The sequence below is a fragment of the Athene cunicularia genome (assembly GCF_003259725.1).
Source record: "Athene cunicularia isolate RWA chromosome 7 unlocalized genomic scaffold, athCun1 chr7_part1, whole genome shotgun sequence".
Taxonomy (NCBI): Eukaryota; Metazoa; Chordata; class Aves; order Strigiformes; family Strigidae; genus Athene; species Athene cunicularia.
In genome coordinates, this window is record NW_020799107.1 from 30,252,658 (window position 1) to 30,271,155 (window position 18,498).

The 18,498-nt window shown below is 39.6% G+C and overlaps 1 protein-coding gene across 3 annotated transcripts in view; it reads right to left on the reverse strand.

Moving 5' to 3' along the window:
- NCKAP5 (NCK associated protein 5) overlaps positions 1–17,706 on the reverse strand; it is a 384,106-nt gene extending 366,400 nt beyond the window's left edge. The window contains exons 1-2 of one of the 3 annotated variants that reach the window (XM_026852923.1): positions 17,636–17,706; positions 11,190–11,318 (exon numbers count right to left, since the gene is read on the reverse strand). In XM_026852923.1, coding sequence (XP_026708724.1) covers positions 11,190–11,258 — 69 coding nt within the window. In that variant the 5' untranslated portion in view covers positions 11,259–11,318; positions 17,636–17,706. Of the gene's footprint in view, positions 1–11,189; positions 11,319–11,415; positions 11,575–17,635 lie in introns of those variants that run through there. The other 2 variants (XM_026852921.1, XM_026852922.1) reach the window with 2 other exon arrangements.
- Positions 17,707–18,498: the final 792 nt, after the last annotated feature.

Here is an 18,498-nt window from a genome sequence, read left to right on the forward strand (position 1 = left end):
CTATAGCTTTGATTTGAGGCTATCCCACATTCAGTGTAAGTGGGCAAAATAAGCAAAACTCAAGAATGCCATGGAAAGTTGACCATAGCTAACTGTAACATAAATCTATATGGATATGCCTACATACCTTTTTGCAAAGATATTTTTTTTTCCCTTTGTAAATTTACATGCACACAAGTACATGAGAGAAATGTCAGTTCTTCTAGGGATGCAACAATATTCAAAATAGGACATTTGAGAGGATGCCATGACTGAACTAGCAGGAGGTAGATTAACTATTCATTCTTGGTCTCACAGGGTAGGGAATTATATCAACACTATAAAACAACATAGGACATAATTCCTTTCTCTCTTCTCCCCAGGACTGTATTCAAGCGGAATCAGGCAACTGTGAGAGACAGAGGAGACCTGTCCTTCTCAGGGTGTGTGTTATGTTTAATTGCTGAAGGCATGAAGCATTTTAAAAGGTTTGTCAATAAAATCCCTATTTAGTTAACCCCAATCTCCTCAGATCTCTTGTTACAGGCAGCCTTCTGCTCTTAACATCTGGGCAGGCAAAGCCTCCAATTACACTGCTGCATTTGGTAGCTTAATAGACCTAGATAAGGGTCCCCGGTACATCTATTTCCCTTGGTAACTGCTTATCTCTGGCTAGTCCGATGATACGCAGCCTTTATGTCATAGTGAGGCACATAATCATGTGGCAAGCCACGCAGCGTGTGTGAATATTCACATTAAATCCAAAGCTTTCCTTGACCTTTTCTCTTCTGTGGCTGGACTTACATCTGCCACAGCCATACTTCATAATTGATGGGGAAGGGGCAGGGGGAAAGGGAGAGAGCAGCCCAAGATCGTGGCCAGGAGCAGGCTTGCACCACTTGAGGTCTTCTCCCCTGCCTGCAGCCTGCCCCTTGCTGGCATCTTTGGGGAAGAGGGCAGGAGTGGGCAGCGGCTGCTGAGCTGGCTGTGGACCAGATGGCCAGCACCCACTAGCTACTCCCGGAGGCCCTGGGGAACAGAGCCTGGCATGCACACTGCAAATCATCAAAACTCCTCCAAATCACAGCGTGAGGCCCCATCCAAAATAAAGATCTACTATCACTCAAATAGCTCCATGCCAAGATTTCTCCTTAATGTGTCCCTAACTGGATGATATCAAAGAAAACCTGTAAAACTCATCTCTTGGCACACAGTTGTTTCTTCTGCACTGAGATGAATCTATGACTCTTCTTCCAAGCCTTGCTATCTGCAACTGTAAATTAACACACAGTTCTTGTAATTTAGTCTCTGGAGTTTGTCTACTTGAATATTTGACACCCATTTCATTTGTTACACCCAGATTTTGTATTGTACCATGCTGGGATTTCCTTCCTGAATAACTCAAAATACATGCAGACATTTGTCTTGCTTTTTCCTTCATTTTCATTTTTAGTTTCCCCTTTGCAGCCAAATCAGTGTCTTTAAAAGCTTTAGCATTTAATATTTTCATGTTGAATGTCTGACAGGGAATTTCCTCAGATTCTATAGCAACATAGACTAATTTTCCTGCTTTTTTTTAAAGGCCACAGAGTATCATTGCCCTCTACATTTCTCACTCCATTTGCCAGTTAATTTGCAGGCACTAGTAAAATCATCTTTTCTGTTCTCCGTATGTCTTAGTTTTCCTCTGCTTTTGCATCAAATTCTGTAACAATGAACAAGGGCAGATCAGCCACAGAAACTTCTTTTAAAGCTTTTATTTTAACCTTCAAGTCTCATGTTTGTCACTTTATGAGCCAAAGACACAAGAAAGCAAAAGCCAGCAGTTTGTCAAAGCATGCTCTCTAGGGATCTGGGTACTGTTTCAGCTGTCACCGTGTCACCATATATACCTATTGATGTAACTTCTGATGTGCAGCAACAAATGGTAAATAATTCCTCTCGGAGCACACTTCTGCCTGTGTTGGTGTCAGTGCTTTTAATCAATAAACCGTTGAGGTATCTTCCAGCAGGAATATTGTTCCAACTGTTGCTCAGGAACAACACACTCCATGAACTATTTCCTTGTTTTCAATGCTATATATGATTTTTTTTACTTTTATTCTCTCTTCAAGCAATATCCTCGCTAGATTGCTATGCAGCTACTGCTCACTGTTTATCCACATCTCCAGTTCTTGAAAAGGCTCACTGGTTTCTGTTCGTATAAACGAGTTTTAATCAAAGTAATAGGTCACTATCTGTATCACTCCAAGCAAGGATTTCAGTTCTTTCCAAGGCACTGGTGCCTAATAGAGCCATTTCTTCACATTAGGCCTGACACTTACTTCTTCTAATGTAATTCCCTGAGTTCACTGAGTCCTTTTGTACTTGCAGCCCCTGTATTATTTAGTACGATGCAGAGTTTTGACAGGCTGCTCCAGAGTCTAAGAACAGCACTTACTGTAACTGACTGCTGACAGGACATCCAGATATTTACACACTTCTTCAGTGTCAGATCTCTCTTCTGCAAACGAAATCCAATCCAGACATCATCACTGCTACGTGGAAGTGTCATCGTCCATCTTGGTGAAAGTAGTGGCTTTACATTGTCTTTATGCAAGCTGATTTAGATACTACTTCTATTATCCTAGATGTACTGCTGTGCTGATAAATGATGTCCTTAAATCCATGCAGACCACAGCGTTTCCCATATTATTAGCATTAGTGATATGCTAATATCAGTAAAGCCTCAGCACTGCTGTCCCACACCAGTGGTTTCTCTTTTCTCCTCACCTCTCCCCAGCTTCTGCTGTGAACTGACTCTGGTGTGTTTTCTTGTGCCTGATGTACCAGGGCTCTTGTTCTGATTTCCACTTTATTAAAAATGCAAATGCAGGCAAGTATGTGCTATTTGCAATACATTTATAGATAGCTCCATCTTTCTAAAGTCCTGGTGTTTAAAGGTATGTACAACAGAATCTGTTCTTCTTCTGTTCAGATGGTTTTTACGCACTTTACACACACTGGGATTTTCTTTTTCGACAAAGTTTCAAGCAGATTTCAGGGCTGTCTATTACAGCTGATAGCCCTTCAGTTACCCATTCTGTGAAAGAAATGTCCTAACTGTCAGATTTGCAGAATAGTGCAAGCAATGCCAATGTTCCCATACGGAACAGACTTTTCTAATACTGCCTTAGTCATTAAGTTTACGGAGTCTTTATGTAAATTCTGTATTTCAGGGTTTTCCCTACAAATGTACGAGCATTAACCTATCAGTTAGTAACCCTACATGTTCTTCATTGCTGTTCTCTCCTGTATTCTGCCTTCTATCTCAAAACACCACACCTGTCACCTCTGTTAAACAGTTCTTGACTTTGGCTTCTGCCACATTCACTGAATGTTATGAATGCTTTAGCTTGCCTCTGCAACACACTGTGAAAACTGTTTGAGGCTCACATTCTGCATGTCTTTTCCAGTGCTGCACCATGCTTTTGCAGTGCCTGATTACACCCTTGGCACGTGCTTTTCTTCCGATGGTATATCCAGCTTCTAAATTATAAATTCACACACAAACAAAAATCCATTTTGAGACAACTGAAAATATTTGCAGATTCATAAGGAATTTGGCAGACGTTTTAGGTGGAAAAAATAATCAGGCTTCAAACCTTAGAACATTAGCCAACATCTGACTAGGCAGTATTTTTAATGCCACCTTCCATTTCAAAACGCTGGGTTATGTTATGTTACACAGTGATCTTAGACACATTGTTAAAGTCACAGTCAACTAGCAAAATGTCAGGGCTATTCCCTTCACTAAATTTAATTCCCACATATGAGGAGTTCCTGGCGCAGCACTCTTCACAGCTTTGCTATAACGTCGCTTTCTCTGTGGCACCTTTCATCTGAAGATATCAAAGCAAACTAGAGACACATGCTAATAACAGACCATTCCTAGAATACTTATGAGGTAAGAAATTATTATAACACCCGATTTATCAATGAGAAAACTGAATTAGGGATTTATTAAACTGAGTTAGAAATTGATTAGAGGTCACTGATGATGGACTTAACCCCCAAACACCTGGCTCCCAGCCCTGTGCATTACTCGTGGATAACCCAGGCACACTTCTCAACAAAGCTTTCTGATTCAACTTAGTGTTTTTGCACATGATGCCAATACAACTGCAGGTAGACTAGATGAAGGTATTGCTCCCACACCCCAGTACAATTCATTATATTACACTGCTACCCTTATTACAACAAAGTGGTGTCATTAAAGCTAATCCTACAGAGCCCCACAGGAGCGCGTGACCAGAATGAAAGCAGCAGGGCACAGTTCATGAGCCACCAGAGAAGCCTTTACCGCAGCTTGCTTTTGGAAGCAAAAGCCTCATTTTAAATAAAACAAAAACTTTTACTTTGATAAATGCTGGCTGCTTCAAAAAGATACTCTGTTCTCAAAACTCTCCAGCTAAATGCCACCACAGCTGTAAGGGACAACCACGTGTATAGCCAGGCTGGGAATTATCCACACAAATAAAGAGCACAGCTTGAAACACTGACTTTTTCCTGATCAAAAGGGTCTGGGAGACAAGTGGACAGTTCGGATCAGGCAAAGGATAGGGCTTTTATTATTCTGAAAGAGCACCCCAGTGAATAGAGTAGCCAATGTGGCCCTGGTGGCAGTGATATGTTCTAACGCTCTCCTCATCCCACACAAGTTACTTAAAAGCTTGGCTTTGGGTCTGATTAGGGTTTTTTTCCACTTTTCTTTTTGTTGAAGAATTTCTGTAGGGAAAACTTGAAATACAATCAATCCTTTCATTAGTGTTTTTCCATAGCATTCCCTAAGCTGCCTCCTCCACATACCAAATAATAAACTGTAAATATTACCAAAGAAACATTGTCACACCAAAAATGTCATTATACCTGTATTAAGTAAATATAAGATTTCATTTTAAAGTACAATTTCTATTTTTCTATGTGTTTTCATATTATTTTTCTTCACATTTCAGTCTAAAGTGAAAAAAAGAATACAGAAAAATCTGTCACATCCTGTTTTTACCTAGTTTCATTCACTAGTTATTTTCAACTACATATGCTGAAATGAAAAATTTAACATGAAAAAATTATTCATGAAAAAATTTAAAATCATTAAATATTCATACTATTTTACTTTGTAAAGCTGTTCTTTTTAACAAAACCTAAAGCATTTAAGGATTTAAGCCACATGATATGGCGAAATGTTCTTCAGAAAGATCTGTCTCTTTTAATAGTCATATATTCCAGTCTAAAGAGAAACCAGTCTGACATGGAGGTATGTGGAACATAAGCAGTGTGTTCCAAATAAATATATTCCATCAGCATTATAAATTCTGCAGTTTATTTTAATTCTAAACAGAAGTACTGCAGCAATAACATCAATGGCTTTAGTCTCAATTTCCTACACAGCAACCCAGAAGGACATAGATTTCTACTTTGTTCTCCAACTGTTGTCTATCTTATCATCTTATAACCACACATACAATAAAATGTCTTTACTAACGTCATAACAACATGAGGGGACAGAGATCTGTTATTTAGAACAAAAAAAAAAAAATAAATTCAAAGATCTTCTTTAGTCTTTCTACATCAAACCAGTTTGAGTTTCAGAGTTGCGCGTTTCGACTGTAACCAGTTTGCAGGAGAAAACTTTATAAAATCAAAACAGAGTAGCATCACTGGCAGAACAGATGAAATAATAAAGTAGCATAAAATTATATTGAAACTGTAAAAAGTATATCCTTCTTGGGTGGTGTTGGTTTTTAAATATCAGACACAAATTACAAAGATATTATTTTAACTGATCTCATAGGGTTACCTGTAAGAATTTTTATGAAGTTAGTATTTTATAATTGTTTCACCAGAATATAAAGCTATAAAACATAATTGTCACTGCAGGCTTACTTGCTTTATCTGCAAATGTAAATGAGTGTCTGCATGTATAAAAAAACCCCTCCAAATTCTTGCCAATATTGAAATCCACAGAGTAATAACATCCATTGGCTATACTAGAGATTTCTGGAATAATACCTGTGATATTGATGCAGCCTCTATCCTGGGCTGCATCCAGAACAGTGTGGCCAACAGGTCAAGGGAGGGGATGTTCCCCCCAACAGAAGGACATGGACCTGCTTGAGCAGGTTTGGAGGAGGCCACAAAGATGCTCAGGGGGCTGGAGCATCCCCTGTGAGGACAGGCTGAGAGAGTTGGGGGGTTCAGATGGAGAAGAGAAGGCTCCAGGGAGACTTTATAGCAGCCTCCCAGTACTTCAAGAGGGCTACAGGAAAGCTGGGGAGAGACTCTATCAGGGGGTGTAGGGATAAGACATGGGGTAATAGTTTTAAAATGAAAGAGGGTAGATTTAGATGAGATATAAGTAACTCTTCCCTGTGAGGGTGGTGAGGCCCTGGCACAGGTTTCCCAGAGCAGCTGTGGCTGCCCCCTCCCTGGCAGTGTCCAAGGCCAGGTTGGACGGGGCTTTGGGCAACCTGGGCTAGTGGAAGATGGCCCTGGCCGTGGCAGGAGGTTGCAACTAGGTGATCTTTAAGGTCCCTTCCAACCCAAACCATTCTGTGATTCTATGATATTATGACTAAAAGCTGAAAAGGATCTAATTTCATTGACACAAAGAGCAAGACCCTGCTTTAACCTGGGCAGCAGTTGTATCGATTCCTCTGCTGCATTATCCGTCATTTCTTAATAGTGGTAGGATTCTGAATCTTGTTAAAATACATGGCTTCACTCCTAACTTCTAGCAAAGCATTAATTCAAATATTCATGAGGCCTATAATCACTCACTAAAAAATATCCTATGAAGCACATTCTATGAATGTATTTGTGTATTTAGATTTTTTAATGTTAAAAAGGCTTATTTTCCCAAGACATCAGCTGGAAAGGGGTATAGTATCATATGAAACAACACTAAACTCTTCTCCTTTTTCCAAGACGATCAAAAAGTAGTTACTGTTCCTGTGGTGTAAGGAAGAGTGTTTTAATGACCATGAAATTTCTCAGTGGCACGTTGTTTGAAGGATGCTTCTAAAATCGATCCCCCTCATCTGAAGTGACAACTCTCATTGTCTGATGGGATAGGCTTGAATACAAAACACTCTGATGAAATTTATGTTCATGGTTTGAAGACCCAGATCTAAATTCTAAGAAGTCTGAAATAATGTCTTTTATTTTTCAGAAACCACTCTTTCTTTTTCTTGCTCTTCCATCAAATACCATGGTAGCCCATATATTCGAGTCTAAGAGACAAGGAAGGAAGAGGGATTTTTTTTTTTATTTTTAGACATCACTGTGCTGTACTTGTAGATTAAATCATGCAAAAAACATTCCAGAACATTACAATCTGATGCAGATGGGAAAAGCAGCATAGCCAGGCAGGATGAGGAATCTTATCAGAAACACCTATTTGTATGTCATGGTCCAGAGTACAAAAGTAGAAACATGTTTCCTTTAAACACACAGAAATCAGAATTCTTTCTGGGATGTGATAATGTTGGAACACTCCATGAAACAAGGAGAAGCTGTTTTGAGCAAATCAAGGCCAGATTTTTCCAAGCAGAGTGTCCAGCCCTGAATGTCTGAGAAGTTAAACACAAAACCTTTGGGAAGAGACATGAGAAGAGAGATGTAAGGACACGTACAGGCAGGGGACTGGACTAAAACACAGCGCTCAGATAGAATTTGGTAACAGAGTGGATACAAGGGTAATGAAGACAGACATATGATATGAAGACAACAATTAGGAGGAGGCATAATAGAATAGGAATTTGGGGAAAATGAGAGGAACAAAGTGCTTTGTTTTGCCTGGTTGAATTTCATGGAGTCACAAGGTACTCAGTGTGATTTACTAACAGGCTGCTGAAGACACTTGAATCTCAAAATGCCTCTCCCAATTTGTTACAAAATAATAGCTGGCAGTAAACAATGAAGAGTGGTCACATGTTTCTAATTAAATGTATGGTTGACACCCTCTAATCTAGTTCTAGATATTCTACTCAATATAAAGCTTCGATAGACACTGACCTTAATATACATGTACTTAAAATGGATGTATGCACTGAGAAACTCTGCAGGCAAGCGTAACCTGTAAATGCTACGCATAGCAGAAGACGCTATTTTAAAACTGGGTGTATCAGCCTGATGGCATGATAGGTTTATATGTTTAAAATATTGAAATATTGCAATATTTATTTCCCTCACATGTCTCCTTCAACAGTTTCGCACCAATGTAGACTAATCAGGCCCAGATCTTCAGCTGGCACCTGCTAGCATAAAATCACTGACCTCAAGCCAGAGTCCAAAGACTGTTTTTCAGCTGTGTACAATCTCCCACCCTACTTAGCACTTGCTGAAGAGCAGGGAGAAAGCATCACCTTCTCATACAGCCAGTTTCTGTTACTCCTCTAGTGAAGTCCTTATGGGCATTTTAATATGCAGGTAACATTGATTATTACACAAAGCACTTCTGATGGTCTTATACACACAATATTCCCTATGACATTGGCAAATGTCTGTGTCTGCTACCCCCTTACTAATAGGAAAGGGTAAGAATTAAGCATAGTGCAGTCTTGGCTATAAATTAAGTCCAAACCAACAGTGGATTGGACTAGAAACCAGTAATATCTAGTTCCTTTTTCCCATCAACACAACAGTCCGTGTCACCTCAGGGAAAAGAAAACTTCGATCTTAATGTGTTAAGTAAAGGCTGCCATCTAGTCTGTTACATCAGTGAAAACATTAGGGGAAAACAGAACTGATTTGCCACCCTAAGCAATATATTTGTGCAAAATTCACAATTGCTAGCATTTCCCTTAGCTTTCAGTACCCCGTTCCTATGAGCGTTCTCCAGATAAACACTGATAGTTCATGGCCAATTGTTTGGATTGCAGCAGTACATTTTAGCTGCAGGATTTAGGCTGGAGTCTGTTAGGGATATATGCACGCCTAGAACTAATAATCCCATGCCTAGAGGTTGGCTCTGGGAATAAACACACTTCTGAGCATACAAAACCTGCCAGATTTTGTGTGACTCTGAGTGTATTAGATAAAATTGTGAGTTCATACTAAACCTACCTTCTTTGCCCACAAGCCAGAAGACAACTGAAATAGTTTTAATAGCTCTGGGAGCATGACGTGGCCTGCTGAGCACGTACAAGCTGTGAAGGCAGGTTTTGTTGCAGGCTGAACAAACTGAAAATGGCCACCTCTCACCATCAGAGCACTGAGCTGCCAGGCCTGAAGAGGACGGAGCTTAGACAGCTTCCCCTCTCTGGGGGAGGACTTGCTACACTTCACTACATTTTTTTCTTTCTGTTTTTATTTTCAAATTAAAGGATGTACTTCACCATCGTAAGAAACAGTGCCATTTCAAAGCCAAGGAAAAGGACAGACCCCTTCTGAAACATGCTCTGCGTGTTTCTTCACTGGCCAACTGACACTACCTGAGAAGTGCAGACCTTCTAGTTTAAGGATAAGAGCAGAGTCCTAGAAGGCCTGCAGAGCACCAGAAACCTGGCAGGGTGGGAGGGACTGCTCTGCTGACCCCTGCTAAAGAGCACAGCAGATGAAGGAAAGGCATCAGTAGATAGCCCGAAACCTGCTCAGTCCATATTTACTGCTTTTAGCATGTCAGTGGACTTTTTACTTTGAAAAAAACCCAACACCAAAACACAAGTATTAGTATGAGATGAAGGAAATTAAATAGTCATAATATGTAAAATTCAAGGTAGGTTAATAATCTTAAATTTGCCTGAGATAAATCGTCACCAAAATTAGTGCAACACATTAAACATGGGGATACAGAAATCAACCAAAGAGATGGGACAGAAGAGTTTTTATTTTCTGTGAGGTTTCTTGTGGAGAAAATCTCAACAGTAAGCCACAGTGGAGGTGAGGCAGGAGTGACTGGCCAGAGTGGACGGTGGGCAGCTCAAGTCATCGGGTTAGCACAGGTGTGGATGCAGTAGTAGACTGCAGTGTAGTAGACAACAGGGCTCTGGGGTCCCACAGTCACTACCTGTGTGTAAGGAGAGACACTACAGGAGATGAGAAATATCTGCTCAAGATGTCATCAGAGATGAGGACTTCAAATTACTATTGGCACATTCTGAGAAGGGAGAGCTTGCTTATTCTCTAGTGTCCTGTTACCTTGCTGCTGTCCTTTTCTCCTTCTAATCAAGCACTGCTTCGCCAATCATTTGACTTGTTATTTATAAGTGGCACTGGGCAAAGTTTAATATTTTGTGGCTTTCATGGGAGGAGCCAAACCAGCATTCATTAGTGACCCCCAGAACCTGAACTCAGCCCTTGAGGCTACCAATGCCAAATCCACCTGCTTCCAGCACCTCCCAGTATCAGTCCCAGACATATGAGTACTCAAAAAGAGACAGCTCTATTATCAACACCCAGGAATAAACCTCTTCCTCAGAAGACAACCTCTATGAATGCCAAAGAGATGGCATGGGTTTCTTTGGCTCTCTCAGCTCTGCTGTTTTCAGTGTTTTCAGACTGGCAGACTGAGTACTTGACATTGGCATGTTTGTCTTCTTACACAGCTGTTCAACATCTATGAGCATTTTCCAGTCATGTATCCATAGTACAACTATAAAAACTCATTATTAAATCTCAGACATCCTTTGAAAACATTAACTGAAACTAAATCTAGAATACAATCTCAGTGAATTCAAATCCCATGTATAGCAAACCCAATTATTTCACAGTATGTGACATTTACGTTTCTCTTTCAGGTGATATTAGTTTACACATTCACTATGGTGAACAAATTTTTCCTACTAGCCTCAATAGTAAAACAAGTATTTCCGATTAGATGACCTCAGCTACTTACAGCTCTCATATGCTAAGTATAATGCAATACAGAATGATCCCACAGAGGCTGAGTAGGATTTTAATTACCAGTTTTGTTTATTTGTCTGGATTCCTTTCTTGTGTAAAACCAATGAATTCAGGGACATGCTTCTATATGATGACAAGTTCCTTTTAGGACGCTGTAAAATTCCTCCAGCACTTTTGCTCTGGAGAATCTTAAAGATCACAAAAGGTTCTGATATTGTATGAATAAACATCTTTAAAATGTATATCATTACGAGTATTGATTCTTAACAATTATGTTTTTATGGAAGAATACATATTCAAGAAATTCAGTAAATATTCATTCTTACCACAAGACTGCTGTCCAGAGAAAGTCTTTTCCCAAATTCCCTTTTCTGTAGCTGTCTTTTTCTCTCCATAGCTGAGGTTATTTGTTTTCCTTTTGATCAACTAGAAATGTCAGACTCTTTCCAGCATCACTGCAAGAAAAAAAAAAAATAAATGTACATTTCAATATCCTACTTAACAGTTTCTGTCTTTCATCATTAACTTTGTAATAACCCAGCAGCTAATGACTTTATGTCTGTAGTAGGTTGTGTTCCAGGAACAAATTTTCTGTGCCAAAAAAGCTAAACTCTCCAGACAGAAATATTACCAATATGCTTGGGTCACTTCTCAAAGAAAAAAAAATTAATCTGCTACTACTGTCTTTATCAATACACCCCATGTTTTCATAGTCTCTTTTGGACTGGGCTGGGAGCAGGATTTGCAGAGCAAATGAACTACCTGGGGCCAGGGAGGCAGGAAGGGAAACAGTTCATTTCACATTAATTGCACTCCTCAGTAAGCCCTGCTTGTTGGCACATCTGTGCTGCTACTATGATGTACAAATTTTGTACCTAATCCTGAAGAGTTCTAAAAGCTTTCAACTCCCATCAGCCTTAATGAGAGACAAATGCCTTCAGCACTTTCCTTATGTTTTTAAGGTCAAAGATTCTGCTGTGATAATCAGACAGCCCCACTGCCTCTACAGAATGGCCGGGGAACTTCACCACATAAACCTAGCACAGAGGGAATTAGTCTTTCCAGTTTTGTAGGGTTTGGTTATTCCTGGTTGGTGGTTTCTACTAAAATCAAGACACAGCTTACAAGTAACAACTACCAGCTTGCTCTTCCCCTAAATGTTCCTAATGATATACATATTTAAAAGTTTTAGCTAGTATTTTGAGGTAATACGTATGGTGTGTGATTCAGGAATATGGGCAAAGCTAATGAATTTATTCGTGATTTACAGAAAATAGTAGAATAATAAGAGAAATCAGAAATTAAGGCAGGTAGATATGCTCATAAATATAGAGCCAAATACAGGCATTTTCTCTTGCATCTCATAGTGACTGCATTTACTGTATCTCTTAATCTGGGCTAGCTCCCATTAAAGACAAAGAGCTTTCACTACAAGAAATTGTCCACATTTTTTAGTCAAGATTTGACGTGGAAGCCTATTTTAAAACATAATTCTAGTAAGACTGAGATATTCATACAGCACTACTTAATGCTAAAACTAGAAAAATTTGTTGCATTTGATGGAAAGACAAGACTAAGCAAGAGACAAATCTGTGTTTCTGATCCTTTTAACTTATTGTGAACAGCACCTTCAGCCACAAACAGCCAGGTGATGCATTAATACTATTGGACTTGGCTGTAAGGTAACCCAGGTGGCATTCCCAAAAGAAGCCTTGCATGTGCCCTCCAGATATATTTGCATGCCTATGGATAGATTTGACTGCTCATGCACCTGTGAACCATCTCATCTGTTGCTGTGGCAATATCAAGCAGATAAAATGACTGCAACTCCCTCCTCAAGTTGTCCCCAGATGCTCTGCCATGAGGGCACACAGGAGACTGAACGTGGGCCAAGCACAGGCTGCCTGTAAGGAGAGCAGGATGCCCCAGGCTAAGCCTCTGCAGCCAGCTGGAATTCTGAGGGTTCCCAGAGGCTCTCAGAACTAGGATCATCAGGTACAATGTGGTCATCGCAACTGGGACTGCTCCTGTAAAAACACTTCCTATAGGGAAACCATAATGAGTCCAGCTACCAAGCCATCCAATGGTAAATTCAGCCTTCTACTAAGCAGCATCTGGTGCCTCCTACAGTCGTTTTGTACTTCTGGTTTACACTTACGCAAGACCAGAATTCAGGCCATTTTCTCCAAATGGATTAAAATTAGTCTCTATAAACATTCATCTGAAGAACACATGCAATGAGAACATGTACACACTATTGTAGGAAAATCTCAGTTACTGCACTGTGATCATTCCAGCTCTGTGCTTTTTTTCCCAGGTTTACCTGTAAGCCCTTGCTTCCTTTTTGCATTACCAAGCCTAAAGCTACACACACTATTTCATTCCCCTAATAAGGATTCTCAGTGGTGTGCTATCACATAATTACCATTGTTTCCTGATTAGCTATTATGACTCAAAAGAAATACCACAATAGATCTGAACAAACACAGTGGCAATGTATTACACTGTTCTTGTGATTATGCCAGAAATTAGCAAAACAAAGACCTTATGTAATCTTTATATCATTCTTCTGTGCATTCATCATGCCTAGAGAGCTTGACTTTCACCAAGGGAGTCTTTGTTGATCAGTGAGCAAGAAACACTTAGGACAGAGCTAGTGAGAGCTACAGTTAAGAGTCAATTATCCCTGTAGAAGGTCTTGTATTTAATATGAATAAGTGCCTGAAGTTTGTCTGCAGGTATTTGGTGGAACCACCCCAAATTCCAGTTTATAAGTAAAAGGAGAAAGGAGAAAGGATTATTATTAATTATTCCTATAGCTTATATGCTATGCTGCCTTGGGCACTTCAAGAAGTGGATTTACTGAAGCTCTACCTAGCACAGCACATGGACCTACTCATGTACTGGTGAAGCAGCCTCAGACCTACAGACTCCACTTCTTCCCCCCCGCCATGGAAGCTCAGATCTCTGGGCATGTTACTGTTAGCAGGCTCTCACAGATCTTTCCTGAAGAGTTAACAACCTAAAGCTGAACTCACTTAAAGTTTTGAATCAAAGGTGATTATCAGACAAGATAATACAACACATTGCCTGTACCATCATATGCTGGTACCTCAAAGTACCCAACTCAGGAGGCCTTTAAAGAAAGCTGATCATCAGAATGAAGGACTTAACAAACCCAGAACAAGTCTCCCTCTTGGAATGGTCATTTTTGCGCATCATACTGCTTGTCACAGAGAAAAAAATTACCCTCCCAGGTAAATCTTTCTTCCTCTGGGACGAATCAAAATAACAACAATTCAAAATGGAGCTAATACATCTGCCAGGAAGCTCAGCAGAGGAGAATGATAGTCTAGATGGAACAGTCTTGAAATGTAAAAGCACTGAGAATCAGTTTTCCCAATCATCAGAAATACTATTTTTTTGTTACCAAGAGAACAGACTGTAGAAATTTATCCTCCTTCCCTGACCAACTTGCTTGTCGATATCTTTACAGCAGAGACCCCAGTGATCGGCGTTCAGACCTTGACTGTCCCATTTAGCTCGGCTGAACTGTGAACTACTGCAAAGTCACTCCTGATTTATGGTGTCTTTGCTGATACCGCACTGACATATGTATGTTGCCAAATCTTTGGGGGCACATCATACAGTTCTTTGTGCTGCAAGAAAATTTCTTGCTGTAGGACTCTTCTCTAAGGGACTACAGAATTCATCTATGTTGAGCATATTGGGGAAGGCACTGAAGTTAGAGGCACTCAGCGATTAAGCCTGTATCCTCAAGAAGCATACGGGGATCAGTCTAAGAGAAAGGAGGTCCCAGATGTTTGCCTACAGTCTTCTCAGTTTTGCGTTGAGCTCAGAGAAGTAGTTTTTGTATGGACACAGAAAACCCTCTCTGGGGAACACCTAAGTGGGATCTTGCTTCAATACAGCATACCCTCACTGTTCATAAACCCAGCAAGCCAGAGGCATCAGCTTGATTATATATCCTGAAGTGCAGTATTTTTAGTACTAAATACAAGAATGTTCATTACTTCAGGAGATGGCTCTAAAACTATGCCCTGGAGAAATGGTGTGATTAACATAGAAAAGCACTCACTAACATCTATGCAAGAAATTTCTTAGGATTATAATACCTTCTTCATTTCTAGTAGTAACAAAAGATGATTGATATATATTGCTTTAGCTGATGAAAACGTATAACATTATATTCCTTAGATAAGCATCCAAGATATTTTCAGGCAGTTTGAAACTGCAGTTACATTTCAACAGAGCTATGCCAACATACGCCAGATGGGAACTAGCACACAGTATATCTCTTTGGTAACTGGAAATGGACTGTATTTATTTTTCTGTCTCTTACAAATTAGTATAAATTTAGCAGTTATGACGCAGGACAAAAATGACAGCTCTGCAAACTAGAGTCCTTTTGTTTAAATTCAGGATAGATATAATGCAGCCTCCACAGCCTCTGCTTTGCACACCTTAATGCTGCCAGAAGGCAAAACACCCATAGGGCAGCAAGGTATTCCCTCTCAGCAGTCTGCTTGCCTTTCTGAGGGGTTAACGAAAGGACGGGTTTTGTGACGTGGACATCAAACTGCTGGGTAACGAAATGAGGCCAACGGTATACAGTGATCACCTCTTAGCACTTCTTTCTACTCTGATAGTCCTGCTTGTTCGACAAGCCATACTTTAAGACTGAAAGGGAAGCAGAACTAGTATTATCCCTCAGCAATGAAAAGAGAAAGAAAATAATATCACTAGCATAGGTCAGGAAACAGCTATGAGAAAGTAAAGATTGTCATCAATGCAAATGTTAGTTAGAATGAACAGGTGACCTAAAGGTGAAAGATTTTATATCTCATTACCAATCTCTGGAGTGATTCAGTTTCCTAAGAACCTAATTGAATTGAATCTGTCACTGTCCAGCTGTGTTTCTTTTGCCAGCTTTGGTACTAACACCAACGTGTATATGCTTGGTTTTTTTGTGGTCTTTGTAGGAAAAGGGGTAAATAAGTACACTACCATTTGTCTGGGCCTTTTCAGAACTGGAAGAAAAAAATATTCCAGCATTAAGGAGTTGATGTGTATTCAACCTATCAAAGATTGTTCAGTTCTATAAAATCACTACATTTATCTTCCCAGACACAGGCCAGTCAAAAATACTGGGTTTATACTAAGCTTTTTGAGTATTTCCCTTGTTTTTTTGTTTGTTGGTTGGGTTTTTTTAATGGTAGAGTGCTCAAACATCAGGGCAGTAACAGCAGAAAACCCCACCTTCACAGATGAGAAAATTCTGCCTAGTGATTTAAAAGCGAGCCATGAAAATGGTTTCACTACCGCACCTCTATCTCTCCCCATCATGGTATTTAACCTGGTCATGACCTGAAGTAATAAATTGGAAAAATAATTCCAAAATTCTCTTTTGAGCTGATGTTTCAAACGTCAGCACTTGGGAAATAAAAAACTACAGCAACACCGGCATTTCTGCAACCTGAAACTTAGCTAAATGTCTTTTGTTGTGCCCACAGTGCATTTTGTAGCAATGCTGTAAGCAGGGCCTGCCTGCCTGCCTAATGACCAATACTCCCAGGTATTTGCTTAGGCTGGTCAGCAGTTCGTTAGCACTAATGTATACATTGTACATTCACACCCACCGGATTAGGTTGCTATTCAGATAAGCAAGATGCATTTTTGCAGAGAGGGAAGGAGAATGTGCCATGTGCCAGCATTAATGAGTTAATTAAATTAGAAAAATTCCAATGCAGGAACCTAAAATGCTTAGATAAGTAGAATACTATGGGAATTACGAGGCATTACAGCACTGCTGTACCATTCTGCCTACATATCTAGATATTATGACTGGCTTTGGAAAATTGTATTAAAAAAAAAAAAGTCAAGTCGGTCAGAAAATATCTAGATAGAAAAATATTCTTTCCTACTTCTCTTTTGTTTTCCTGGGGGATAACTAATTTTGACACACTCCAAATTTCTTACCATCTCTAAAGCTGTTCCAAAAGAGATTGGAACTGTACAAGCAATGCACAGAGCCAGCTGTGCCCTGCAAGTTATTTTGTGGTCCAAACCACTCCCTAATCCAGTGGTCCTCTAGTTCTGGTTGAAAACTGTCCAGTGGTCATCCACAAGGCCATGACAAAGTAGCTCCAAAGACGTGTGGGAAAGGCCAGAACTAGACAATGAACCTTCTCATCTTTGTTGTGATTTTAATTAAGGACAATGACACTGACAAATAGCAGTGTGCAAAGAAACATAAGGTTGACTAATTTGAGAGCTAAATGCTGTGGATCTCTCCCCTGCCCTTACCCCATCCTTGAGAAGGAATCAGAAGAGCATGTAGGACGGTCTCGTGCTATTTTTGACTGGTGATCATTTGCCAGCAAAGAACAGACTCTTAGTACAATGTTCTAGAAACACAGCATTTAAAATAAAACATCTCAGCTACTAAATTCCACCCTGTTTCAACCACAGTTTTCAAAATACATTTATGCTTCCTTCATGCAAGATAATCTTCCATTTATTCAGCAAACTAAACAACCAGTAAAGCTTTCTATAGCATTGCTTCTAGGATTTAAACAAGTTAAGATTAAGGGCTTAAATCTAGCAAACCTATCAGTGTGCTCAAAATAATACCAGGAATTTTAATAAATCAGAAAATAAAGAATATGGCATTAAAGATGTTATTACTACGACAGCTGTCAAGATGAATTGTATGAGAAGCATTTAAAAGATTTATATCTCAGTATCTCACCAGGTTAATTAAATGGATGCATGCATTCATTTAAGAAGATAAGGTGGGCTGCAATGACATAAAATGAGAGGGCACAAGATTACGTTCTTTCAGCATTAACAAGAACTGGTTGAACCGATATCATTTCCGTATTCTGTAATAAGCATGATTCATCCGTTGCCATTTTCAGCTCTCATTTTCTTTCTGGGGGAAAAAAAAAAAAAAAAAGGACGACTATGAACATTTATAGACTAACATAATCAAAGCTTTAACCTTTTCAGTGTTTTCTGTTTGGATTGGCTGTCCATTTTTATCATGGGGTTCCAGGGCCACGCCGCAGGGAGAAGAATCACCAGTAAATTACACCACAGAATGCTGGAAAGGTCAAAGGATTACTCTCCCCTGTTTGCTTTTATGGGATATATGAGGCATTCATATCATGCAATAAAATTATTGAGACAAAAAATGATGAAAGATAAGCAGACAGAAAGCATGAATCTGTTGTCAGGACAGCATGGAAGAAAAGGATATATTACAGTGTTATCATCAATAAAAAACACATTATGACAATGGTGTTTGTGTATCCTTAGGTCCTGCACTGAAATCAAATCCTTCTGAATGCTGCAAGACCTGTATCCAAGAAAGAGATACCCAAACAACACTGAGGCTATTCAGGCTGAAGAAAACATTAGAACCAAAGCTCCCATTTCTTGGGTGAGTTTCTAACCACTCATTATTATATATTATTTATTACTAGATACTATTATAAATTATGCGATATAGGTTATTATATGGAAAAGATGGATTCGTTTAGTCATTGAGCCTCTTTCAGCAATGTAATCTAGACTGTTAATCTACAAAAGGCATGTTCTGAACACAAAACC